The sequence below is a fragment of the Drosophila tropicalis genome, unplaced genomic scaffold (assembly GCF_018151085.1).
Source record: "Drosophila tropicalis isolate 14030-0801.00 unplaced genomic scaffold, ASM1815108v1 contig_845, whole genome shotgun sequence".
Lineage (NCBI taxonomy): Eukaryota > Metazoa > Arthropoda > Insecta > Diptera > Drosophilidae > Drosophila > Drosophila tropicalis.
Genome location: NW_027173338.1, coordinates 4,078,116 through 4,105,412, shown reverse-complemented (window position 1 = coordinate 4,105,412; position 27,297 = coordinate 4,078,116). Strand labels below are relative to the sequence as shown.

Here is a 27,297-nt window from a genome sequence, read left to right as displayed (position 1 = left end):
TACTTAAGTTAAACCAAAAGTTTATCATAAGAATCTTATATACTTAAACTGAGGTAGTTCCAACTTAATTATAATACCTAACAATAAGTTGAAATCAGTGAAAAAGTGGTTTTCAAACAGAAATTGCATCAAAACTTGATTCAGCTCAAATACAGATTAAAATTCTGCACGCGCCTGAAAGTAGGCAACATTTTGTTGTGTATGGGCTAGACGCAGATTTTTAATTAAAATTAAATAATTCAAAATGCATACATGGCATAACGTTGCAGTAGCTTTATATATCAACATGCACACACTGACACCCCCTTACCCCTTGAATTGTACGCTTTGTTCATTAGCCTTAACATAATTGAAAAGATTTTTGCATGCCTGCCAAAAATCGGTGGGTAATTCAATTTGATAGCAAATGAAAATTTCAATGCTAAAATTGTGAAAAAACAATAAACGATGTCGGTGAAAATTGTGCAAAATATTTTGTATTTATTACAAAATTTTTGCGCATTGGTTTCAGCTCATGCCCATACCGAACCTAAGTATCCGTATATGAGTTTACATAATTAACATGACGTTCATTAGTTGGCATTTTATTTCGTTTGCCATAATATTCAGTTATTAATACATACATATAGGAGGGCATACATATAAGTATGTATTCTCGTATGTGAGATCTACTGTAAAAGATTTCAATTTGATTGCTTTTAATAAACAAAATATTTTCAATTAAGTTTATTATTGACATTAAATTAAATAAATAAACATTTATACACAAGTATATAAATATTGCATCTAAATTCGTTTAACAGAAGCAGACATAATCATCGTTTCGGTTTTTATTTAAAATGATTTTTATTCACTTGACAGCTTAGACTATTTAATTGGCATTTAACTGGGGAAAAAATAAATTAATATTAGTTTTTGTCACACAAAATGCCAATGATGCGCATTCAAATATCAATATTAGTTGTTTGTTTGTCTTCGATCGAGTGTGTCGCTTATGATTATAGGAAAATTTAAAGTTAATTCAAGCCATTAACAGAGAATATTCTATTCCATTTTACTTTGCTTGTAAATACAAATCATTGTTTAAAATAATTATTAATAACTAATGTCTTAATTGACTAGCCTTATAATATATATAAACTTGGAAATGTTTATGGTTAAAAGAGATTTTACGATTTTAGATTTTCATTGAAATTTTTTTTTTTTTATTAATAAACAACTAAAGCAATATTTGTAATATTATTAGTATTTATTAGTATTTCAGTTGAAAGACTTCTTTACTCTTTGGATTCCGATCTGCCAAACTGTGATTTTTCTAAGCTTAGTTTTCCTAAAACATTATTTAAAGTTTTGGATACACTCTCTCCTAAAAAATAAATTCAAAAACAGCTTCTGTGTTTCAAATATAAAAAAAACAATAATAAAAACGAGTGGCACAAGATTCAATAATGGATTAAAATGCAAAAATCAGATGGATTTGATATTTGATAATAAAATTCAGATTAAAGTTAGAAAGTGTTTTGATTAACCGAAATAAATATTTATAAATTTTTTGTTTAAGCTTAAAATTGTTTGAAATCAAAGTCTATGTTTTTTTGTCCCATTGGCCCACATCCATCTAGAGAATTTCAATCTCAGGTTCACTTATTTCCCGTGACAATGACAACTCTTTAAGTAAAACTCAGAGAGAGGTGCGAATTGGCGTCTCTCACTGTATATCTTTCTTTTCACTCTTACCCTCCGAAGTATACAAACTTTTGCTAACTATTTACCTCAATCATTAGATCATATTAAAGAAGAAAATAAAAATCACCCAAACAAAATTCCCCATCAAACACACACACATACACTTCGAGTGATTATAATCAAAATGTTTAATGCTCAATTGTTAATGAAAAACAACAATAAAACAACACCAAATAATATTAATAAAAATATAGTATATACGGCAAAATAAAAGCCAAGCAGCCAAAACACAAATCATTCTAAACAACAAAAGAAACTGGTAAAACCAGTTTCAATGTCGTCACACAAATCTAAGCCAAAGATCACACATTAGACAACTCATCCATCTCAGAGGGGTTTTCCCAAACGTCACGGTTAGCGGTGAAAATTGGTTTTATTTTTCACAGATTTTCGCCGACTTTTTGCCATATTTTTTCTTTTTATTTACTCACAAAGGGGAAGTCCATTGGAAATTAGATAATGATGTCCAAAATGTACAAAAAAATCACATTTCAATGATAAATAAATTAATTTCTCTGCCCCCCAAACTTCATTTTATTTATGCAAAAAGCCGGCTTATAAAAATTCACATAATTATTGAAATAAAACCGGTTAAATTTTTTTTTTTTTTTGTTTATTTTTATTTTGTTTGCCAAAAACTTAATGTTGAGCATCGTTTTCTTTTGTTACTTTATTTTTTTTTATGTTTATATTAATTGTGTAAGGCCCGAGGCGGCTGGTTTTGTTGGGAAACTTATATAATTATATTGAAAGCAAAAAACAGACTCGATGCTGACAATTAGATAGGACTTTCAGAAATGATTCTCTTTGAAGCTTAGAAAGGTGGGATATCTCTTAGATACCAGATAATTTTGCATATTAAGTGATTGGCTTCAAGTAAGTGAATGAGGATTACATAAATTTCGAGAACTTAACAAATCGGAAGTCGACTACAAGATTTGAAAACTGAAGTCATTCAATAGTCTCTTCAAAAAAACTTACAGTCACTGACCTGATATATCATCGAGTAATATTAACCTTGTCAGTACTTTAAAACTGATGGCTTGAAGATGTATGTACTTAGTGGGCTCTTGAGACTTAAGATAATATGAGAAGACAAAAAAGTACTTAGATATGTAAGTACATGTGTATATTTTTGTGTAAAAAGTAATAATAATACATTTTCGAGTCATATTTGGCTGAATTCTGATTCAATTTTCATAATTCTCAACTAAAAGGACCAAAATCTAAAAAAGTAAACACGTCGAAAGGGGGGAAAGTTTATAAGTTATTTTCGCAAAGTTACCAAAACCCTTTTCAAATCGAATTAGATCAACGAATAGTTGATTCTCTACTTCTCTTTTTATTACATTAACAACTAATTAATTGGTAAATCTTTTACAAAACTCATCAACTTCCTCTCGTATTCAAATGGATTCAATTTCATTTATCAAAATTGTTTGAAGTCTCACTGGCCAAGATGACATTTTACACATGTGCCAAAACTCAAAAAAAAATTAACATCCCATTTATCTTTGTCTCCTACATATGTATATACGATATATACTATATTAGATCAAAACTCTCAAACAGCGCCATCAAAACCGCTTTTTTATTCGTCATTTGTTTATTTCGTTTAGTATGCGGCTTCAAAAAGAAACCAAAAAGAGGCGAATAAACTCTTCAAGTTGAACTTGTCATATGATCATCATCGGCATCTGGGAATTACGCAGATCAGGAAGGGAAGAAACTGTTGAGTAAAGTTTTTGTAAATATATCAATACTTGTTAACATATTATGAGAGGTAAACATAGTTTTTGAATGGGTGATGAGATATTTTAAGATTTATGGGCAGGAGCGGTTCATGAATGATGGACTTAAAATGATTCAAAAACATTGACGATAATAGTTTATATTCATATAGTTATTTAATTATATTCATTTCAAAACTCCGGCTTATCTCTTGCCATAATTCTTGCTACTTTAACTCACTGCACGCGACTGTCGGTCATTGAACCTCTGCGGTCTTAGACCGCTCCTGGGTATATGTCAAGCAAGTATGAATTGAAAGAGGGCGGGGAACCACAGAGACTACCAAAAATTCAAGCATCTCCAATGCTTGATAATTAGAAATAAAAGCACTTTAAGCAACAACAAAAAAAAGGAGAGAAAAAACCGGTAAGCCTTCAACTGTATTTCTTTTTTTTATTTTTTGCTTTTGGTATAAATACTTTTGGCATCACTCGATTCGCACATCAGTTCAGTTTTGTTATTGACAATGAAGACTTTGTTAGCAATTTGTTGTTTAGCCCTATTATTGCTGGGCGCCTGGGCAAGACCGCAGTTTGGATTCGGCGGACCCGGATTTGGCGGTGGATTTGGCGGCCCTGGAGCCTACTATGGTGGTGGTCCCGGTGGTTACTATGGTGGCGGTCCCGGTGGTTTTGGCAGACCTGGATTTGGCCCGGGCGGCTATGGAGGACCTGGTTACTACGGTGGTCCTGGATTTGGAGGTGGCCCTGGATTTGGAGGTGGCCCTGGTTTCGGAGGCGGCTTTGGAGGTGGTCATCGGCATCGCGGACACGGTGGTGGACGTGGCGGCGGCTTTGGAGGTGGAGCGTCAAGTGCCTCGTCCGCAGCTGCTGCTGGGGGAGGCGGTGGTGCTGGCGGTGCATCAGCTTCATCCAGTGCAGCGGCAGCAGCTGCTGGTGGTGGTGCTGCCTCCGCGTCATCTTCAGCTAGTGCTGCAGCGAATGGCGGTGGATTTTTGTATGGCTGAAATCGAAAAGATATATTTCGATTTTAGTTGCTTAAGCTGTAAATTTTAATGTTAATCTAAATTATAAAAAAAAAGTCTGACGATATTGTGTGTGATACAAACACGTTTAAGAATGATCAAGAAAAATATATATATTCTTTAATTTGATCGTATACGAAAAAAAGTCGTTAAGTGTTTACGTATATAGCAGAGGCATATCATAAAAATATTTTTGCACACTTTCAACTATATTTGGTGCATATATAATATCCATTTTGCATATTATTTGTATATATACATATCTGAAAGATAGTTTTTAGCTACAATAATAAGCATTTAAGTAGTTACCAAAAATATTTGATAAACTCAATAACTAACTAAACTGCCTTAAAAGGGGCGGAAAAACATATTTTTTTTAACCTTCTCTTTTTTTTTGTATGTCTAAAATCTTAAAAAACATATTAGGATACTTTTGTTCTAATTTCAAGTAAAATGAATTAAGTAAGTCGTCTCGCCGATTTAGGTATACTATACACCAGTAGAGCAAATATTTCAAGTTTATTAAACAAATGCATTTTCACATGCTTTTTACAAGCATATCTTAGTATCTAGCTCACTCAAACATACGAGCACCCTGGCGCCCCCATAACTCGACTATTTTTTGTCAGATTTTGATCCAATTCTGGTATTTTGCTGGATAATTGGTATTTAATTTAAGTGTGACAAATTTGATTGCATAAGGTAGAAAAATAAGGGAAATAACCAATTTTTTTTAAATTATTGGGGCGAAAAGGGGCGTGGCAAAATCTTCACACATACGCATTTACTAAGCAAATATAGATACCAAATATGGTGTCTCTAGCTGGAAAAGTTATTGAGATAAACGGTTTTTTTTAAATTGTGGGGGCGGAAAGGGGCGTGGCAAAAATTTAAAATAAACTTAATCACTTTACATACCACACGAGTCTATATACCAAATTTCCTTCCTTCCTTCTATCTGTTACATACATTTCACCCTATGGAATAAAAACTTTTCAAAAAATAACGTATACGCATGGTATACTGCTGAACTAATAATATTTAGGAAAATATTCAGATAAGCATTATAATAAAGATGTCAGAAGTTAAGAACATGAAAATTGTAAGAGAAATGAATTCCAAAATTGATGCCAGTTATCATCCTACTTACAGACATTTCTAAACTCCTAAACTATAAATGGAATCATAATAAAGATTAAAAGAGTGAAATCTTATAAACCACATACCAAAGACTTTTGAAGTTATCTGATCAATGCCCAAATCAAATAGTAACATTTTAAGTGAAAAACTAATGAAAATCATAGTGAATATTTTTACTTTAAAATGTTTTTAAATACACAACATAAATACAACTCCCATTGTGGCATTAATTCTTTGCCAGTTGAAATATCAAAAATTCTTTAGCACATTCTTCATTAGTTATTATAGAACTTTGTACTCCTTTTTTTTATATATCGGCGATGACGATGTTTATAATTTCACAAGAGGCACAAACAATATATAAATCATTTTGATATAATTTAAAATTCAAATTTGTTTTGAATATTTTGCTTATAACTAATTAGTATAATTTACATTTTCTTTTATTATTATTGTTGTTATTGCCAAAAATACACGTTTTGGACTAATAAAGAGCCCCAAACGAATAAATAAAAAAGTAAAACTGCGAAATGGCGCTCAGCAGATGGGCAGAAGTAAAAAAATAAGAAAAACAGAAGTTTTAACATAATTAAGTCCGGTTAAATTATGCATGCTAATTTATTATTTTCTTTTATTTATTTTCGGGTGATTTTTTTCTCTAGACAATAAACAAATAGAAAAGATTTCAATGCCAATAATTGGGTGAGCAAGTTTCAGTACCTAATTGCTTAAAAGTCCCTATGTTTAAGTGAATTAAAGTTTTTAAATATTAAAAATTATTTTTAAAGAGATTAAAAAGAGATTATTTCTTAAAATTTGATCCTGCTTGAATTTTTCAATCTCCTTTAATTAATTAATCATTGTGAATCATTCAATTTTTTGTTTGACAAACTGATCTCAAATAAATTCGGTAGCTGAATTCACTTCTTAACCTTCTCCTGATACGATAATAATTAAGATTGTATAAAAGCAAACTGTGCTATTATTAATAATTGTTTAAGTCAGAGGAATAATTGTTATATATATTTGTAAAATAATTTAGTTCTTGTTAGTCGTTGGCATCATCTTTTGTCTCATCTCTATTCGGAGAGAAGGGGCACGTCTATGGTGATTTTTTTGTGTTTTGGTCTACGGAATCGTATCAACAAACCGGTTAATCGTCATTACAATCAATAGTGCGAGACCGAAATGCCAATGTTTGACGTTTAGGGTAGGAGATACACACCGCACCACCTGCCACCACCTGCCTTCCCATCACTATTAACTTGTTAATGGGCCAAGCTATTGATATTATTAATTTGATAGATCTTTCACATGTGTTTGTTGTTTCCCTTGTTGTGGCTAATTCGGTGCGGTGACTTCCCCGTTTTGGCACACACCGAGAGAAAGAGAGTATCTCCCAAACGGATTGCAACTATAAAAGACAACACTCGTCGCCTGAAATTATTAAGTTTCTGATTTGAACTTGAAGTGTTAACATGAAATTATTTATATTGGGAATTTTTTTGGTGGCGGTGACATCAGCCGCCCCACAATTTGGAAATGCTAACGCAAATGCGAATGCAAATGCACAGGCTCAAGGATTTGGTGGTGGCGGTAGACCTGGAGGTTTTGGCGGTCCTGGATTTGGCGGTCCTGGATTTGGCGGTGGATTCGGTGGAAACCGAGGTGGCGGATTTGGAGGCGGTCCTGGATTCGGAGGTGGCTTTGGCGGTCGTCCAGGCTTTGGAGGCGGTCCAGGCTTTGGAGGCGGTCCAGGTTTTGGAGGCGGTCCTGGATTTGGAGGCGGTCCTGGATTTGGCGGTGGCTTTGGTGGAAACCGAGGTGGCGGATTTGGAGGCGGTCCTGGATTCGGAGGTGGCGGCGGTGGTTCTTCTTCAGCCTCAGCTTCCTCAAGTGCATCGGCTGGCGGTGGTGGACGCGGCGGTTCCTCAGCCTCTTCAAGTTCCTCGGCAGCCGCTTCCAGCGGTGGACGTTTCGGCTAAGACAATATAGTGACATAATTTATAAGTAAATGACTGTGAATAAAATACAAGAAAGATTTAAGAATTTAATATCGATGACAAATGACAATCCTATTAAGGTGATCTCATTAGTTTCCAAAAATAATTTTTGGCAGTTTGCTTTAACCTATGTGACCGAAATGATCTTAAACATTTCCAAAAGGTCGTCATTTACCACCCTTTCTCCACTTCAAAAAGAAACTAGATCATTTTGACGGAACTAGTTCTTTACTGAGCCACAGAAAGCGAAACAATCGAACCACAATGATCGAATCACTTTCGTAGCAAACAGCTTTTTGTCCCCACAGGTTGTTCAATGATTTAAAAAGTCAACTCCGTGTTACTCACGTCATCAGATTTTAATAATTTATTCATATCCATTTTATTCTCTGGAACTCTCTTCACATTAATTTACATTGCAAATATACAAAATCAAAAACCGTTAAGCAAAAGTAGATAACTAAAAAACACAACGTTAGACGGAAGAGTTTGTACTCCAATAAAATTTGTGTTAATTTTCTAGGGGCTTGTGCGGGTTCCAGGCCAATCGACGATCAAATGCAAACTAGTTCAACAAGTTCAATGTAACGTAATTTTTTTAGAGGTAGACAACAGACTAAAACAGGCGAAACCCTTATTAATAATGTGACTTGTTTTCTAAAATATACTTCCTTGTCTTTAAGTGAATTGCGGAGTAAATATTTTTTTTGTTTTCAATTCATTAATTAAGTAAATATTTAAAAAAAATATAAGTATATTTGGAATAACGACTAGGTGACACCTAGTTCAGTGTATAAAGTGCGGAGGATTTAGAAAAACTTATGCGTACAATTTAAATTGTGTTTTTTTTTTTTTATTTTAGATTAAACGTTTTCGACCATTTGTTAGTCTAAATCAACTCAAACTCCTCTTAGACCATTGAATAACATGGGATCGATCGATTAACTTTATATTAATACCTTTGTTATTTTTGACACGATTGTCATAGTTTGTCCGAAATGTTGTCGAACAGTAATTAAAATCCTTCTTAAGCAATCCTTGAAAAGGGAATCTTCATTCAATTCAATTCAATTCAAAATTTCGAATGATAAAGAATACATATTTTACATACATTTATAAACCTTTGTTGACAAAAAAAAATAAACAAAAATAATAATAATAAACCGTTAGGCAATGTATAAAAAATAAAGAACGCAAGACCATTAAATTAATGTTAATATTCTAGAGACTTGTGCGGGTTCTAGGCCAATCACCGCTGAAATGAAAACTGGTTCAACAAGTTCCATGTAACATTTTAATAATAAATTATTAATGATAATAAACCGAAAACAAAACAAATCCCTTAATAATAAAAAGACCTGTTTCCCAAAAAAAAAAAAAAAAATGCTTCCTTGTCTATAAGTAAACCCAGAGTACACATCATCAAATAGATAATTGCAATACAAATTTTTAAAATTGTCTTGATGATACTCTGCAAATAGAAGAATGTGTAGAATGTAGAATGTGTTCACGCTCTTATAAATTTGCTTTGCCAGTTTCTTAATCAAAATGATTGAATGAGAATATATGTAGCTGTACATAAAAATAACACCACTTCCTGAGGTAATGTGTTCAAATGATTCCTAGACTTATTTTAAGGTTCAAGGAACATGTGAATATGTTTTTGAACGTAGAATATTTCCTACTAATGGATGCAAAAAATTCTATCAATATCCAACTTTTATTTTTATAAAACTTCTTGATATACTCAAAAAATACCCGAAACTAAAAATAGCACCACTTGTTAAATATTTACTTAAAATTAAAAAACAAAGACAAAAAACAAAATTAATTAATAAGTGATAAGATATTCAAAATATTATTAAATTATACACTTAATACTTGGTTGCATTGCTCTTATTGGCAATAACCGCTGCACATCGTCTTGACTCAATAGTCAACCAGGTCTAGACAGCATTTGACCGTTATTTTTACCCAGGACTCCTGGATTACTTCCCAAAACTTCTCAATTTTTGTTGGTAATGAAATCAGACCAAAGATTTTCAATGTAGTTTTGGTCTGGAGACTGTGCCAGCCACTTAATTACATTTGGATAGTTCGCTAAGTACCACTGCCTGGCTTTCTTACTGGTGTGCTTTGGGCCGATCTCCTGTTAAAGGCTCATATTAGCGGTATATTATCCTCAGCGTATAGTGGCAACACCGTCGATAAGATATTTACATGATCTTGCTGATCCATAATCGATTTGTGGACTAATATGTGACCGACACCATAATAAGAAAAACAGCCCCATACTAAGGACACTTATTCTAGACTCTAGGGTATATTTGGAGTTAAATTCCAGGTCCTGTGGACGCCAGAAGTATGGTCTATAGCCTTTTCTACCATAAAAATTTTGCAACTGTATATGTTTAAGTCAAATTGAGCTTAACTTTGATTTTAGAGGTTATTGAAATCAAATTTTTCAGGATAACATCCCGCAAAATCCTAATTTGAAAGATTTCATTGAAAAGCCAATTCCTCTATTACTATGAAACGGCCATTTTGATCGTAAGGGTGTGATCATGAAAAATGAAAAAAACATTTGCTTACATTGATAGCTGATATACCCAATAAATGTTTGCCAAAATGCTTACTGATAGAAAAAGTACTCAAACAAAAATTTGATGTCTCATCTCTATCATTATCATCAGTTGGCAAAGAATTATTCATATCGGTAAATGAAAAACCGGTTTTTGTTTGTTTGTTTGTTTTGTTTTTTTTTTTTTTAATTTCGGTTAGAAAACCACCACGATATGGTGGCATGTGTCTGCCAACTCTAGCCAAAAATTAATTGTGCAAAAACTTTCCTCACATCTAAATGCATTTTATTATAACTTGGACATCTACAACGTCTGGCTTAGCGCCAATGATTTTAAATATGATCATAATGAAGATGATAATGATATTAACATTTTGTATAGTTTTTTTTTTCGGGTATCGTTTATATGCTAATTAGTTATGTCTTTCGTTGAATCGAGTAGAATTTTTGTGGGTATATAAGCCGTTGGGGACGGCGTTTAAGAGTTAAGTTTGTCTATTCACTTGATTAGAAGCGGCAGAAATCGTCATGAAGGTCTTTGTTTGTCTGGCTATTATCCTGGCTGTGGCCTCAGCGGCTCCACAGTTTGGTGGCAACGCGAACGCCAATGCCAACGCTAATGCTGAAAGTGAAGGCCAAGGCAACTTCGGTGGTCCTGGATTTGGAGGTCCCGGAGGTGGATTCGGTGGTCCCCAAGGCGGTTTTGGAGGCCAAGGAGGTGGATTCGGTCGTCCTGAAGGCGGTTTCGGAGGTGGTTTCGGAGGTCCCGAAGGTGGTTTCGGAGGTGGTCGTCCAGGTAACTTTGGCGGTCCAGGCAGATTCCCAAACCAAGGCGGTAACTTCGGCGGTCCAGGCGGCCAAGGTGGATTCGGCAACAATTTCGGTGGCGAATCCAATGCCAATGCCAATGCTAATGCCAATGCCGTTGCCAAGGGTAATGGATTCGGTGGTGGCAACGCCAATGCCAATGCCAACGCTAATGCTGAGAGCAATGGCTTCGGTGGCGCTAACGCTAACGCTAACGCTAATGCAAACGCTGAATCTTTCGGCAAATAGAAAATTCTTCGAACTATTTCTAGTAATTTAATTATTTTGTAGATTATTAAAAGTAAAAATAAAATGTACAAAAACACACAAATTATTGTTATATTTTGTTTATTCAATGCATTATTTATTTAAACAAGAATTCACTTCCCTTACCCCAAAGTCAATTATTTCAGATGGTTCTTTTTAGCTTTTATATATAGCCTATTCGTCAATTTGTGTATCTTTTATTTTTTAAAATGTAATATCCACAAATATTCACACTTAATATGTGAAGATTCTCTATTCCATGATTATTATTGGCAACGAACTAACCAAACCAACAAAACAATAGACTTATCTGGTTTTTACCAGAATTTAGAAAACAAACAGTCGGATATGTACAATTCATATTTTGGTCAAAGTTATCACCTCAAACTTTAATTCCATCTAATGCAAAAAAATATTTATTTGTGATAAGTAATCAAGAGAATATATGCTTATTACTTGCTCAAGATTCTTTGATCATAATTGTCATACCATTTTGACATTCATTAGATTTACCCTACTAGAATTTAAGTTAGTTCGAATGACTTGAATATATAAATATATATTCACACTTATTCACTTCGTCGCAGCAACGAGGATGATGAAAGTGTGCATCACATTTCGACTAATTCCTTTATGGATAAGAGTAGAGAGGAATCATTTGATCGCCGTTTGTGTATCAAGTCGCAAAGAGAGCTTGAAAGAGAAAGAAACCTGAACCGGTCTGATTTTCGAAATCTATCACGACTCGACCACGTGTCTAACTATACTTTATGGATCAACATCTACTTTGACTATTTTTGTAAGCAATTTCGTTGAATTTTTTTTTGTATTTTGTCTCGATTCGATTTGCTATAAAAGCCGTCGGCCAGGGCTAATCACTTTAAGTTCCGTAAGCTCACTCACCTGAGAAACACTTCTCAAAATGAAGATCCTGATAGCATTATCGTTCGTCCTGTCCGTAGCCACGGCCATGCCACAATTCGGTCCAGGTGGTGGATTTGGAGGCCGCCCAGGTGGGGGGATTCGGAGGCGGTCCAGGAGGTGGATTTGGAGGCGGTGGCGGTGGATTCGGCGGAGGTCCAGGAGGCGGCGGTTTCGGCGGTGGTCCAGGTGGCGGTGGATTCGGAGGCGGCCAAGGCGGTGGTTTTGGTGGCGGCCCAGGATTCGGTGGCGGCCCAGGATTCGGTGGCGGCCCAGGATTCGGTGGCGGTGGTTTCGGTGGACAAGGCGGATTTGGCCGATAAGTACCTTCTATAACCTTGTGACCTTAATTTGAAGTCCTCCATATTCCAATGTGATGTTACTTTATTTCCTAATAGAAAAATAGATTATAAATAATTCAAAATGTGGTCGTCTTTTTGGGGAAACCCAGGCGTCTATTGCTTCTTTCTTTTTCTTGGCTCAGGTTTGTTTAATTATTTTGATAATTTTTAATTTGTTTGCAAACCACTTGAACAAATCAGCACAAAACAAAAATGAATTTGATTATTAATTGTCTTTATATTTCGGCTGGACAGACTGCGGCATATCCGACTAAATTTTTTAGTGAACGGATCCGAATCGAAATTTGACGTCACCAACAACACCAGTTATGGAGAAAATCTGTATTATCTGATCTTCTTTTTGTAAGAGGTAAAAAGGTATTTGTACTGGGTTACTGTATTCTTCTCAATGGATGGCTTCGCGCTTTTCAGATAGGAAGAGCTCTCTTTTAGTTAATAACTTAATCTAAAGGTTATCGTATATACAACAGAGTTATATTGTATACATATGAAAACGATTTTTCCAATATCTTTTGTCATTATCAAAGAATTTAAATATTTAAATACTAAAAATATTTGAAAATTCGTTTTTAATTTCAGCTAGGACAATCCAAAGATGAAACTTTGTTTTTCATTATTCTATTAATCCCGGGTTAATCTCTTTGAATAGATCTTACTATGCTGTGTATACGTACTCTTTCTTTTACCGAAATCAATCTCTCCTCCACACCGCATACCCCAGATCTTAGTCTCTCCTGTAAAGTCGCACCTCGGAAAAGTGCAATCTGGATTTGCCTATTTCCTCATCATAATGACAGGAACTTAATCCTGCTGAAACCTTGACTGCTTTTCAAATTTGAGGTCCAACAAAACCAATCGATGATAAATGAAAGCCGAGAATTCAAATCAAACACCCGTTCAATATGAAACCTTATAGAGGCCATTATAGTTTGGCAATCAACTAAAATGTGTAGAGAATGTAGAATCCTTTGGGGCTCTAATTGATCATCAGCCCACACACTTCCATAACTAAAGTTAGCCTTAGATTCACAAGCTGTTATTACTGTTCTTTTTGTCAGCTGATATTAACATTTGTGTTCATTAAATCAGCTCACTTCCAACATCTAGAGAGCTCTTTGAGTCTAAGGTTTCGTTTTTCCGATATAGGCATCAAAACTCTTGAAAGTTGTTTCTAGCAATTCAGTTTCTGTGACAATTAAAGGCACTAGTTTTCATATCTGAATGGTCATGGACTCCTCTTTTTAAATATTAACGGTAAACATTTACTTAAGCTACTCGAGATTTCAGTGTTGAAGAATGGAAAAGTCGACTAAAGCGAGATTTCAGTTTTGGCAAACGCTCTTTCTTATGGATTATGGTGTTGCCAGTCTGTTGTTTTGTTTGGCGCGTTGTTTGACCGCTCTGGCAGCCAAATATTTTACTGTTTATTATAAAATCGAGGAATATTCGTCTACTCTGGCAGCGTTTGATACCAAATTTATGTGGTTTAAGCTCGAAAAACCTCAAAAAAATAGGATTCTTAATTGATTTGTGGCACATCCTTTTCATATTTTTTTTTTCAAAATTTCGATTTATTGTCTATACATATGTACATCGGGGAAAACATTTTACCGGCCAAGACCACGGCCATGACCATGACCGTGACCACCACCACGACCAAAGCCAGGACCATAACCACCACCGCCAAATCCAGCAGGACCATAACCACCACCACGACCAAAGCCAGGACCATAACCACCACCGCCAAATCCAGCAGGACCATAACCACCAGCGCCACTATTGGCAGTGGCTTGGGCGTTAGCAACAGCATTGCCACCTCCATATCCATCTCCCCGCGCAATTGCATCAGCACTAGCAGACGCTGAGGAACCGCCAAATCCGCCTGGACGTGGGATCGCTTGGGCACCAAGGAAAGCCCATAAGAGTATCACTCCTAGCACGAGGAACTTCATGATGATTGTTTTTGATTGTTTGTGTTCTGTTCTAAAGATGCTTCAGTTCATGGCTTTTATACCCATTTTGAGTAAGGCTGTTGCAACTGGTTTCCAAAAATTTGTTTATGATCCCATTGAGGCAGGTTTTTTAATTTTGCTTTGAGGTAATTAAATGTATTATTGTTTTAGATACAGTTAAAGTGACATAAATTTGGAGATTTTATATTGCAATTGATATGCGAATTGGAACATGTTTGTTGGGGTTTACTTTATTTGTGACAAAAACAGGTGGCCATTTAACACAAATGTCATTAAAAATATCATCAAGTTATGAAATAAGTCCGAAAATAATTTAAAATAATTTTTAATAATATTATACTACCTCATAGAGGATTACATAGGGTTACAGTGTTTTATAGATTATTTATATAGTTGAAGGAGGAGAAGAATCGGGTTACTTGTATTCCTTTAACTTGTGATTCTCATCTCTATGATAATTTCGAATTTCAATACTTTCTTTCTACACTGATTTTGATAAATCTTTTAGCTGGCTTATACTTAGTCTATTTGAATTTGACTTCAAAACAGAACTTCCAAACCTCATTTCTAACTTCCCAGAATTTTCCCATTGGAGTAAGTACTCCAAGAGTGGGAGATCGCTGCTGTCTTATACTTTAATATCAATTAATCTTTCTATTTATTTAATTTTAATCTTTTTAAGGGACTCACAGATATGTTTTTTAAAATATGCTTAATTAAGTATTATAGTTGACATAAAGAGCAAAAAATTGTCTTTCATAATCGATTAGGTCAAAATGTATCAGATTAATTTTCAAGCTAAAGTCTAGTTCAATGCTTTTCAAGGCTTTTTTTTTTTAAGGATCTTACAAACTGTTGGAAGTGCTCTTTTTATACCCTTGCAGAGGGTATTATAAAATTGGTCAGATGTTTGTAACGCACAGAAGGAGACGTTTCCGACCCCATAAAGTATATATATTCTTGATCAGCATGAGAAGCTAAGTCGATATAGCCATGTCCGTCTGTCCGTCTGACCGTCTGTCCGTCTGTCCGTCGGTGCGTACGCGTTTTACTCAGCCATCTTACGAGCTATCGGGATGAAATTTTTTTTGGGAGTTTTTTTTTTACCCGGGTGAGATAAAGTATGAAAAGTATGGGATCGGACTACTATATCATATAACTCTGGAACAAAAATTTTTGCAAAAATTGGAGTATCCCCATGAAATTTACCAATATAATAGAATTTGATATAAAATCTCAGATCCCAAAATTTGACCCTGATCGGATAAATAGAACACAAGTTACAGTCTATATAAATCGGTTCAATCGCTGCCGGCAGCTCTGCTTGCTGCCTACTACGTCATCATCAAATCAACAGAGCACATGCGTACACACACAGACGCAACGCTACATAAACTGTATGTGTATGCGTGCGTTGCTTTGCTTAGGGAATGAGGGTAGAAGAAGAACAAATTGTACATAGTATGAAGAGTAAAATTGTTTTGTTTGTATATTAATGAATTGAGTTGCAGAAAACAAATTTTGAACATGTGAAATTATTATTGTCAAGGACTGCAAGGGTATATAAACTTCGGCATAGCCGAATTTAACTTCTTTGATATTTGAATTAAAGAACAGTATTTATTTTTCCCTTAAATTATACATATGTATGTAGTCTAGCCCACTTTTAGGCTAAGTTAGCAACTTCCATTGACGTCATAGGAGTTAATTTTTTCGCTTAAATTATTCAAAAACACAACGAAATAAACAATATGTAAAACAATCTTTTGTTTAAAACGAAAATCAAATCTTTTATTCAAATTATGTGTGTGTCTATTAACCAAATGAAGTTTCTTTTTCTGCTGATGATGGAGGCCGGTCAGAGTTAGAAGCGCTCACACGCCCCTTTTTTCGGAGTGAGTAACTTCAATATCCTTTATCCACGATTATGGCCTCCTGGTCCTCCATGGCCGCCAATGCCACCGCCTCCATGGCCGCCAATGCCACCGCCTCCATGGCCGATACCGCCTCCATGGCCACCACCGCCTCCTTGAGCATTGGCGCTCGCGTTGGCCACAGCACTAGCACTACCGCCATTACTTTGAGCATTGGCATTGGCAGAGGCACTGGCATTGGAACCGCCGGGATTTGGTCTAGCCTGGACGGAGGCCAAAAGAGCAAAGATCGCCACGACGAATAGCACAAAGAACTTCATGATAAAGTGTGTTGATCACGACAAGAAGCACAGCTGCTTTTATACCAGGCCAGAGATACTTTTTTGAACCTATTCAACTGGTTCTGTCGTGCAGTTTATTAACAAATTAAGAGAGATTATAGTCTGTTTGTGTATATACCCCATATAGAAATCTATTGATGACCGATTTTGTTTAGCATATATTAGCAGGCACAAAAAATAATAATAATCAAACGAAACGGACGTGTGACTTCTTTTTGTACTTTTTTTTTTTTTTTTCATTGCCCATCTGTTAAAAATATTAGAAATTTGCTAAACTGGTTGATCAATATAAAGTGATAGTCCAAAGTTTGATATCAATTACAAAAATTTTTATGCATACTTTTAGGCTTGAAAATGAAACTTTTATGCCCTTAAAGAGTTCGAATTTTCACAAAAAGGTTGCTTAATATTCGAACTATCAACGGACTATAGAAGAAACACATACTCGGCTCATTTATAGCCCATAACTCAAATGTATTCAAAGATTTGTTTGCTATGGATTACACATGGATAAGAAGTAACAGATTTGTTATTGCTTTTCAAAGATTTCCATTCGAGTTGTAGGTATATGTTAATAAAATTGGACATTTGTTTGTCTCCTTTTTTGATCTACTGTATTTTAAATAAAGAGGTTTCAGAGAAACTATCGGACAGAATGATAGTGATTATAAATAATCAAGTGTAATTAAAATCTGATGACTATTCAAAATACAAAAACTCTGATCTGTTTTCACTCAATTTTAATCAGTTTTTCGTGATAAATATTTCCATCTTCTTTGGATTCATTTGGTTGGAATTTAGCTTACCTTCTCGTTTAGAAATTTGTCGGTATCATATGTATGTTTCAACATTCCGTTATGAATAACTACTCAACTATTTGATTTTGCACCAGTCGACTGCGAAAAACCTTCAATTCAATTCACATTCGTTTTAAACTGAACCCGCATTGAACATGCATTTTAGCGCCTTTTGTTTGTCAAGTTCAAATGGAAATTAAATATGCGATCGGTTTTTTTTTTTTTTTTGACCAAGCCCAACGAAAAAAACCCTCAAAATGAAAAAGTGAGGCAAACGTGATAATCATAGCCAAATGGCCAACGAAAAAAAAAAACCTTTAAGCCAAATTGATCAATGAATAGTCGTCAGAGAAACAAACACAAAACTGATTGGTCACTTAAACAAGATTCAAAGTTTATCCAGTCAACATCTATCCATCCGTTTTTCGATCTATCCACGTGCCCCAGCCATGCCGGAACACTGTGAGTTTTGTCTACGATTCGTACAAAAATGCCCAAAAATGTATGACGACTACTTTTCGTGCCGGTTTTTACCTTTACGCGCAGGTGGGCAGCAGACAGCAGCAGCTTCAAAAGTTGTTTTGTGGGCTGCTGCTACTTTTTGGTGCAGGAGTGGTTCGATTTCGGGCTCGAGCTTCAATGTGGGTACCAACAATATTATGATTCATTAGAAGAGCACTGAAGAGACTAACAAGAGTGCAAATATGCATTAAATGTGGTTTATAACATTACAATGCCGAAGATGTAATACTCTATAAAGATTTTGATACGAAGGGATGAGAAGGGAACTCTTAGGAGATGTGGCAATGATTTTAAAATTATCAGATTATATTTTCTTAAAAAACGAGAATGTCAATATCAAGATTATCAGTTGTCTACTTAAAAGTCGTTACTCACAGCCTATTAAAGTGTTAATGAACGTAACATGATGCGAAACGCTAATGGAATTAATTAGTCTGTTTAATTCATCACGTACTTAATTTGTAGAAAAAAAGAATATGTATAAAACTACAATGAACAATGAAAGAAAGGATTACCTTGAGGTAGTTCTTTTTAAGAAGAAAGCAATTCGAGTGACAGTTTCTTGTCAGATTAATAATGTAAACTAAATAAAGATTGTTTACACTTTTTGATACAAATATTGATTTATTTATTGTGATATTTCTGGCATGTGGATATGAGCATCGTATTATCATAAGGTTTATACGATATATAGTATAATCATATAACTAACAACAAATAAAATTGTTTAGCGTAAAATGACTCCTGCTCTTTCTGTTAAGACATTTCTGAGGGCTCAAGTTTTCGAAAGGAACAATTGCTGACTCTTATTGGAAATTTCCTTTAGATTATATATCTGTGGTAATAGGTAATTCTAAATACGACAAGTGATTTGAATGACGTTTTGTTTTTAGTGAAATTTCTTTCCACTGTGGTTTATTATATCATTTCACCTTTCGTTTACTTTGCTTTGCCAAACTCAAAATTCATGTCACTTCATTTCATTGAAGTGCATCCAAGTTTCATGGTGAAATATTTCTTTGAATCAATATTATGTCATAGTTGGCTGAAAGCGAGAGAGAAAGAGAAAAATCACCACATATTTTTCCATTTTTTATGCATTTTGTTTTGTTTGTGGGATTTGCGTAAATCTCTTTGCAAAAATTCAAACACACACACACAGAAGGAGACACAGAAAGTGTTTTTAGTTGTTTGTTTTATTTGTAAATTCATGTTTTATTTATAAATTATAAAATCGTATTATTTATTTTAATATTTCATATACATTTTTTGTTTTTGCACCATTTCTTTAAATATTTTTCGTTGTTTTTTGTTGCTTTATTTTATTTGGTTTATCACATGGAAATATTTTTTTTTTATTTTAAGTTAATATTTCATAGTAAACTTGTTTAGAATTTGAACAAAATATTGCCTAATCGCTCACACTCCATTTCATTTCATTTTTTATGGCAAGTTGACCTTGACAAGGCCACATTTTTTTTGCTGTTGTCACCGCTGTCAGACGTTCAACGATCTTCGATCTATGATCTTTAATTCAATCGATTGGTACGAACCACCGATGAATAGCCATAGAGAACCTCCACGCCGTCGGAGTTGAAAATGCGTTCAATGCGCGGTGCACGTGTTTGTATGGGGCGTGGTGTTGTTGTGGTTCTTTCATTGTGAAGCAATAGTTGTTCAGTTACTGAAATTGGTGTCTCTGTTGTCGTGGTTGTGGTGGAAGTCGTTTCTGGTGCTAGGGTGGTGTAGCTGGTAGTGGTAGATGGTGCCTCCGTCGTTGTAGTGGTGCTGAGAGTCGTTTCTGGCGCCAATGTTGTAGTGGTATAGCTAATGGGATTGGAAGTGGTTTCGCTTGCCAATGTGGTATAGCTAATGGGATTGGAAGTAGTTTCCGGAGCCAATGTGGTTGCAACAGTGGTGCTTGGACTTGGAGTACTTTCTGGAGTCAATGTGGTGTAGCTAAAACTAGCAGGATAGCTGGCGGTGCTGCTCTTGGTAGTGATTTCCGGCTCCAAAGTAGTAAAGATGTTGCTCTCAGGATAATGGGTGGTTGGAAAGATTTTACTATCTACTGTGGAGTCAATATGAACTTCTTCTGGCCTAGTGGTGGAAGCTTCAACAAGATTTTGTTCAGCTTCATTTGCCAATGTGGTGGTGCTGATATCGGGAACTATTGTAGTTGTATCCGGCTCTTCTTTAATTGTTGTGGGTAAAGTTGGTTGGATTTCAGTGGTGCTAGTGCTAGGTGCTGTTGTTGTAGTGCCAGCTGCTTCACTGGTGGTGCTTTCGACGGGGCTTTGCCATACACTATTCGACATTTGATAGCCATCCACTATTTGGGCTTTATTTTCAGTTAGATGATGCGGTTCCTCCAATTCGTTTTCGCTCAACAGAGCTGACAGATCCTCAAAAAGTGGTGGTTCGGTACCGCGTTCTTCTTCCTCCGATTTAATACTTTCATCGGCAACATTCGCACTGGCAAAGTAGTTCTTAAACGATTTTCCAGTGGTTGTAGTCTCTATAGCTTCAGTGGTTGTTTCCACTTGTGCTTCCTCATTCACCGTTGTTGTTGTCTCTGTTAACTTTTCAGTGGTTGTTATCAGTGGTTTTGATGTGGTGCGATTAATGGTCACATAATTCCTAATCGTTGTAGCTATGACACGAGGATCGATGGTGGTTTCTCCTCCTTCTTCTTGCTTCAGCTCGACTCGCTCTCGTTCCAATTGCTGCAAAACCGATTCTGGCAGCGGTTCTTCTGTTGTATCTATAGCACTTTCAGTGTATTCTGTAAAAGCCAAACCCTCCGGATCGGTGGTAAATACAACATTCGGATCGATCTCAATGGTAAATGTTTCAGATTCCACTGTTGGCATGGAGGATTGGTTAAACTCATCTTCTACAGTTACATTCGCGGTAGTTGTCTCTGGTTTTTCAGTGGTTATGCTGGGTGCTGCTGTTGACAGCGCTGCGATCGTTAAAAATAATATTAGAGCAATTATTCGCGGCATTTTGTTGAACTATTTGTTTTGCTGCTTGGTATGCGAGGTGACAATGAATTGAACACTTGGGGCACCCGGTTGGCCTCTCTCACTCTCTGTCTCGCACTATTTCTTTTTTGTTTTTCACTCTGAACTGGTTCACCGCGTCGCTGGCTTGAAGGCTTCCTATAAGCTCGACGCTGTTGTGACTAGTTTTGTTTACGGCGAGGAACTAAACCGTTTTCAGCTTCGTCTCGGGTTTATATGTTGCTGAAAACAAGAAATATTTGAAAACCAATCCACAGCTTGCCTTTTGGTATTTTCAGCTGCTTTGCCAGACATTTTGGCTTGCCTTTTTTCCACTTGCTGCTTCGACTCCTGTGAACTTGACATGAAGTACCTACCGACATGATGATAGAGTGTGAGGTAATGCGCGCACACACACTTGGCCCAGAAACATCTTTTTTATCTCATCGAAAAATTTCACTTTCAATGCTCTCAGCACCTGTTATTGAGATTTTTGATTTCGCCCGTTGTCTCTTGACGGCTTAAAACCGGCTTTCTGGTATGGCCAATTAAACAGTTACAAGTTGCTGCGTTTTTAGCGATTTTTTTCGCAGTTATTCAACGTTGTGGGTCTTCGACTTCAATTTGAATACCTAAAAAACATTTGGCATTCTTATCGATTAACTCGATGCACACTTCGAAAAAATTCGCTCTAAATATTGTCAATACAATATTTATGCACAATCGCTTTTAAACATTTTTCTTTTGTTGCCATCTGAGTTCCGGTTTGGAATTAAATATTTTCTGCCTTTTCAAAAATATCATAGTTGCCATAAAATGATGACTAACTAACAAAGCTTTTAATACATTTGTGGATAGGGCTGTATTAGGTGAGTGGCTAATGAGACAGCCAAGGGGGAAAAAAATACTACAAATTTAACGCTAAACATAACGAAGATTAAGTACTCTTTCTTGGATTACTTTACCACCCTGACGAAGGGAAATTTATCGTAGTAACAGTCATAAATATGACTTCCAATGAAGTCAAAAATGTTATTCTATTAGTTCAATGTATTTCAACAAAGGTGTGAAGTCATTCAGATGTGTTAAAGGCCGGAACAGGGGAATTTCTTGTGTGTGAGTCACCAGTTTAGTTGAAATTTACTCTTTGCTTACCCTTTCATATGACGCCTTGTGAAATATTTGAACGTATAAATGAGCTATATTTTAATCTCAAGTACTTTTTTTCCAAACTGAAATTGGGAACAAGTAATTTCTAATCGTAAACATTCCTACATCTTCAAATTTGGAACCCATTTTATGAAAAAGTTAAAGATTTACTCGCTTTTTGAAATAAGAACCAGAGGGCCGGGGCTAACTTCGACCGCGTCAAAGTTTGTATACCCTTGCAACTTTTTTGGTAAGTCTATCCTTACCTATTAGCCATCAATGTGTAAGAACGTTTTATCTAAAAAGGATTAAGCTTGAGAAAGAAAGGCCTACAATCATAGGAAATAATGAAAGATATTGATCAAAGTCACTGTTTTCCACCGATCGCTCCTATGGGAGCTATATGATATAGTCACCCGATCTTTATCAAATTTGGCATAGTCGCTTATAGGCGTAGTAACCTCTCTAATATTAAGTTTCACGATAATAGCATAGAAAATAACGAAGTTATTGAGAAAAGTCACTGTTCGTGACTTTGGGGTTTGTATGGGAGCTATATGATATAGCGGTCCGATCCGGCTGAATCCGAGATATACAACGCCTGCAGTATATACAAGCCTACGTGCAAAATTTCAGCTCTGTAGCTCTTACGGTCTAGGAGGAGTTTGCGTTGATCCAGACGGACGGACGGACGGACGGACGGACGGACGGACGGACATGGCTAGTTGAACTCGTCTCGTCGTGCTGATCAAGAATATATATACTTTGTATGGTCGGAGATGCTTCGTTCTATGCGTTGCACACTTCTGACCAAAATTAATATACCCTTTTTGCAAGGGTATAAAAAATGTGTTGCAAATATTAACTTAAATACTTTTCGTCTTAGATCTTTCTGAATTCGATATAAAGTCCTCCTACTCCTTTTCTTAACCTTCTTACACTTAAAGGTTTATTATATTAATTTAGCGTATCAATATTTTTGTGTTTTATTGGGAAATTTCAAATAAATTCTACTTAAAATGTTAAGCGCTAATTATCTTAAAAAAGTGTTTATTATTTCTTCTATGTGGTGTATTTTGCTCTCTAATCAACGGTATTCTTATGTATTTTTAAATTAAGGATATGCAAATATATAAAATATGTGCAATAGAGAAACAGATTACTCTAAAATAATCTTCACAATGACTTCTTTCTATACTTTGAAAAGTAGTTTTAGACACAAAGACTTTTCTGTTTAAATAACTTTGTTATAGGTTGCAATTTTTATTTGTTAACTCTACCTAATCAATAACCGCTCCTGTTAAGAACAAATGTGTTGCCAGAAAGAATGCGGTTGTATTTGTTTAAGGTTTAATATGTCAACTGATTTCCGAGTATCCCACATTTCACATTTACTCAATAATTTCGAGTAATTTAAGGTCATAGAATTATAACGAATCCCAATCAACCCCCCAACAATTTGACTTTGCCCATTCAATATTTTACAAAAGCTTTACATAATTGATTTGTCCAACAAAGGACAATGCAAACATTTATCCATCGTTTCGTTTTGTTTTTTTGAGGATTCCATTTTTGTGGGTATTTTTTAATGAAATTATAACTCTTTATTCCTACTATTGTTTTCATTCTTCAACAATGGCCAAAGTAGAAGCAACTTTTTTCCAGTTTTCATTTGTTTCTTTTCGCAAGTGGCAGTTGAATGGAGAAATTCGTTAGAAACAGAAACAGAAAATTGCAAAAGCGACTTTCAAGTTGTTTGGCAAAAAAATTTATTGTTACACAAAAGTTCTTAAGAGCCATTGAGAATGAAATGGAGAAGTCAAATCAAAAAGAGAACAGAAAGTTTAACAAAAATATTATATGTATACAAACATATGAATGGAGTAAGTAGCAGAAATATTTGAGAGTATACAAAAAGTAATTACTTGCAATTATTTTTCTAAGTATGGATAAATAAACCTTTTTGTCATGTGTTCTAATTAGAACGTTTAATCACAGACATCAATAACTAAACAAAAGTTTAAAGAATTTCTTAGAAATAAATGTAATTTTAGACAAATAAATGTATTCAATATATTGAGATTTTAGCATTTAACTTGTAATCAGCTTTCATAATTAAACGAATTTCGATTATTTACATTTTCCATTGATTTTTGTTTATGTTGTGTAACTATTTCTCAATTCAAGTTAGTTTATGGGCAAATTTTCGCTTGACTCAATTTCGATTCTAATCGAAATTTTGCCTTTTGCCCAATTTAAAGTAATTTTGTAATTTCAATGAAGCGACTATAATCGTTGGGCAATAAAATGCCACGCCTCCTCTAGCGCCATCATCAACATAAACATCGTCATCATCATCATCATCTTCATCATCAATAGCATTAGCATTCTGGTTGGCAAAGGCGACACTTCAAAGTGGAGAAAAGGAAATATTTAGAAAATTAGAATTTAGAGCAAAAAGCAATTTGCATGCGAAATGTTTTTCTCTAATGATTTTCCAAAAAGCATTAAAACTTCAATTGGTTGGTTGTGGGGGGGTGGGCAAGTCGTTCGAGGAAAGGAAAATTACATTTTAAAGCAGGAAAATAAATAAGTTTGATTTTAGTTAAAAGTATTTAAATTTCAATTTTACGCAACAAAGTAGACAAACAGTTTATCAAATTTTCGGCTTCCAAACTAATTTGCCTGCTGCCTGATGGCATTTATTTCTCAAGATCTTTGATGACTCAGCAATGAGGACCTTAAGAAGCTGCCAAAAATTGTTCAATTCAATTTAGACAAGTGCCACTTGACCCACAAGGTGTTTACCAAAGGACAACAAATTTGTTCAAGAACTTTGTTTATTTCTTTTCTTCGTCTTTTTTTTTTTTTTTTTTGACAAGTTTTATCTCTTCTTTTCGTTGTCATCGTAAAAATTGTTAGACACGAGTATGTCATAATCTTGTAGTCGGCCACGCCCTCATTTAGTTAAAGACTTTTCTGCTGAACTCAACACAAAATGTGTTATTCTTGTTGTTCGATACATGAAGTTTCATTGTAGTTCATATTTATGATTATGATTACGATAATGTTCCACATACTTTGGATTCCTTCCGCTTTGTGTCCTTCTAACTGTGTGTGGTGGTTTCTGTTGAGTTGACATAAAAATTTGTTTGTTGGTCAAGTTTTGCCTAATGACAGTTTGTGGTCAGTTTTTGTGGCTGTTGGGCAACTAATTATTATGATGCCACAATATTTGGAGTTTGATAAGCCACAGAGAAGTAAAATTCTTCTTTCCATAATATTGAAAGTTTTCATGGTAAATCATTGTTATCGCTTGGGCAATTCAAGTCGAAAGGCTGTTAGAGAGATAACAGAGATAGCCAGTTAACTGCTTATGTTCTTTTATACTCTACAATTACATGGTATCTTGCAGAGAGAGCATGACTTTCTTGATAAGCAGGATAATTGAAATATTATTCAGACTGGCGCCACGCCAAGTCAAGTTTATGCTTTAACCTCAGATCAGATTAATAGTGAAAGTGAAGGTCAATTATTTATGGCAAGGTGGCAAATGATGCATTTAACAAATTTATAAACCAATTTCAGTTGTTCTTATCGCCTACCAAATTATATTTGGAATTACATAACCCTTTTCTTTTCAGTTTCGAGGTGAAAGATTCTCTAGTTCTAGTCCAAACATACGCAAAAAGAAAGGAAACTGTCAGATGCGTAGTCATCACGACGGGAGAAAAGCCTTAGTGTGCGTAAAAACAACTATTTAAAGTTAAATTAATAACCTTTTTACTAAGATGCTTCAGCTCGTTTAAAGAAACCAAAGGGAATTAGAGACAAAAACAAGGACACTGAGAAAAAAGCAAGAGAATGAAACAGAGGAAATCTGGGCAAGTTTCCTTATTATTGTTGTATCCATGGCACTAATGACAGCCGCAGCAAGCAAAGGAGGCGCCCGAATAACTAAATCAACAAGACAAACTAAAAGCCAACAGGCTGACGATGGGTGCAAGAAGGATGGAGACAAAGAGAAACTGAAAGAGACAGCTATGGCAAGAGCCACTAATTGACTTTAATTATTTTGTTGTACTTAATGCCTTGTTTACACAACGAGCTGCAGAAACAGAGAGCAACGGAAAGACCGCTTGGTTGGTAGGCTCCGAGGGCGTTTTCGCCTTGTACTTTAAAGGGCGTGGCATTGACAAATCGAAGGCACTTGTTCTACATGGCAAAAAATGACAGAAAGGGAGAGAGAGAGAAAGACTCTATAGGGGGAAAAAGTATCTCAAAGTTTTAGTTAAAAGCCAATGTGTAAACATGTCTATGTGTACGTGTGTGTGGGTGATGGAGCACCCCTCCCCTTGTGAACAAAGTTTAATTAAAGTTGCATTTGTGTCAGTTGTTGCAACGTTTGTTGCGCTTACTGCGGTTCAGTTGTTGCACAGTTAAAAGCCATCATCCTGTCAGTCAGCAGCTTCAGTTGGTTAGTTAAGAGCATATATAACACGGCAAGGGACCAACGATGTAAGGACAAACCTGCCGAAATTCCCACATGATGATAACTGTAATTGACTGAAAGTTTATTTAATAAAAATTTTCATTTCTTGCGATTCTATACATCAAAATATTTGAAATATTTTAACTTTTTTCCGTGCCCTTCTCTTTGTTAATTATAGATATCTCTTTTTTTATTTGCATTTTTTTTTTTTAAATGTCTTTTTGTTTAAGAAACCTTTTAAAAGAAGGTTTAAAAATGCTACAACTATAAATTTTTAACGCCGTTTTTCTTTCTTGGTGTTTTTCTTACTCTCCTATACCTCTTTTTTCTTTTGTCTGTTCTATATTCCATACAATTTTTTAGTTCTTTTCTTTTTAAGTTTTAAAATTTTTCATTCTTTTCTTTGAGGTCTTTTTTCACCTTTTATCTTCGCTTTGGTCATAGAGAGAAATATTCACTTTTCATATTCCTTTGAGTTCTCGGCTCACTTTCTTCATTCAGCCTGTTTCCATTTACAAATTTCACCATTTTGCAATTCGGT

General features: G+C 35.1%; 4 protein-coding genes across 4 annotated transcripts; 3 read left to right on the top strand and 1 right to left on the bottom strand.

Moving 5' to 3' along the window:
• The first annotated feature begins 4,003 nt into the window (after positions 1 to 4,003).
• On the top strand, positions 4,004 to 4,504 carry LOC137580714 (ctenidin-1-like). Its single transcript, XM_068294828.1, has one exon. It carries the CDS (start codon positions 4,004 to 4,006, stop codon positions 4,502 to 4,504), a length of 501 nt encoding a protein of 166 aa, XP_068150929.1.
• Positions 4,505 to 7,124: 2,620 nt separating this feature from the next.
• Positions 7,125 to 7,716, top strand: LOC137581039 (ctenidin-1-like). Its single transcript, XM_068295197.1, has one exon. It carries the CDS (start codon positions 7,141 to 7,143, stop codon positions 7,645 to 7,647), a length of 507 nt encoding a protein of 168 aa, XP_068151298.1. The 5' UTR covers positions 7,125 to 7,140; the 3' UTR covers positions 7,648 to 7,716.
• A 3,033-nt stretch (positions 7,717 to 10,749) lies between these two features.
• On the top strand, positions 10,750 to 11,384 carry LOC137581295 (holotricin-3-like). The gene has a single exon (XM_068295503.1). It carries the CDS (start codon positions 10,775 to 10,777, stop codon positions 11,300 to 11,302), a length of 528 nt encoding a protein of 175 aa, XP_068151604.1. The 5' UTR covers positions 10,750 to 10,774; the 3' UTR covers positions 11,303 to 11,384.
• An 8,000-nt stretch (positions 11,385 to 19,384) lies between these two features.
• LOC137581051 (mucin-22) lies at positions 19,385 to 21,327 on the bottom strand. Its single transcript, XM_068295213.1, has one exon. It carries the CDS (start codon positions 21,116 to 21,118, stop codon positions 19,640 to 19,642), a length of 1,479 nt encoding a protein of 492 aa, XP_068151314.1. The 5' UTR covers positions 21,119 to 21,327; the 3' UTR covers positions 19,385 to 19,639.
• Positions 21,328 to 27,297: the final 5,970 nt, after the last annotated feature.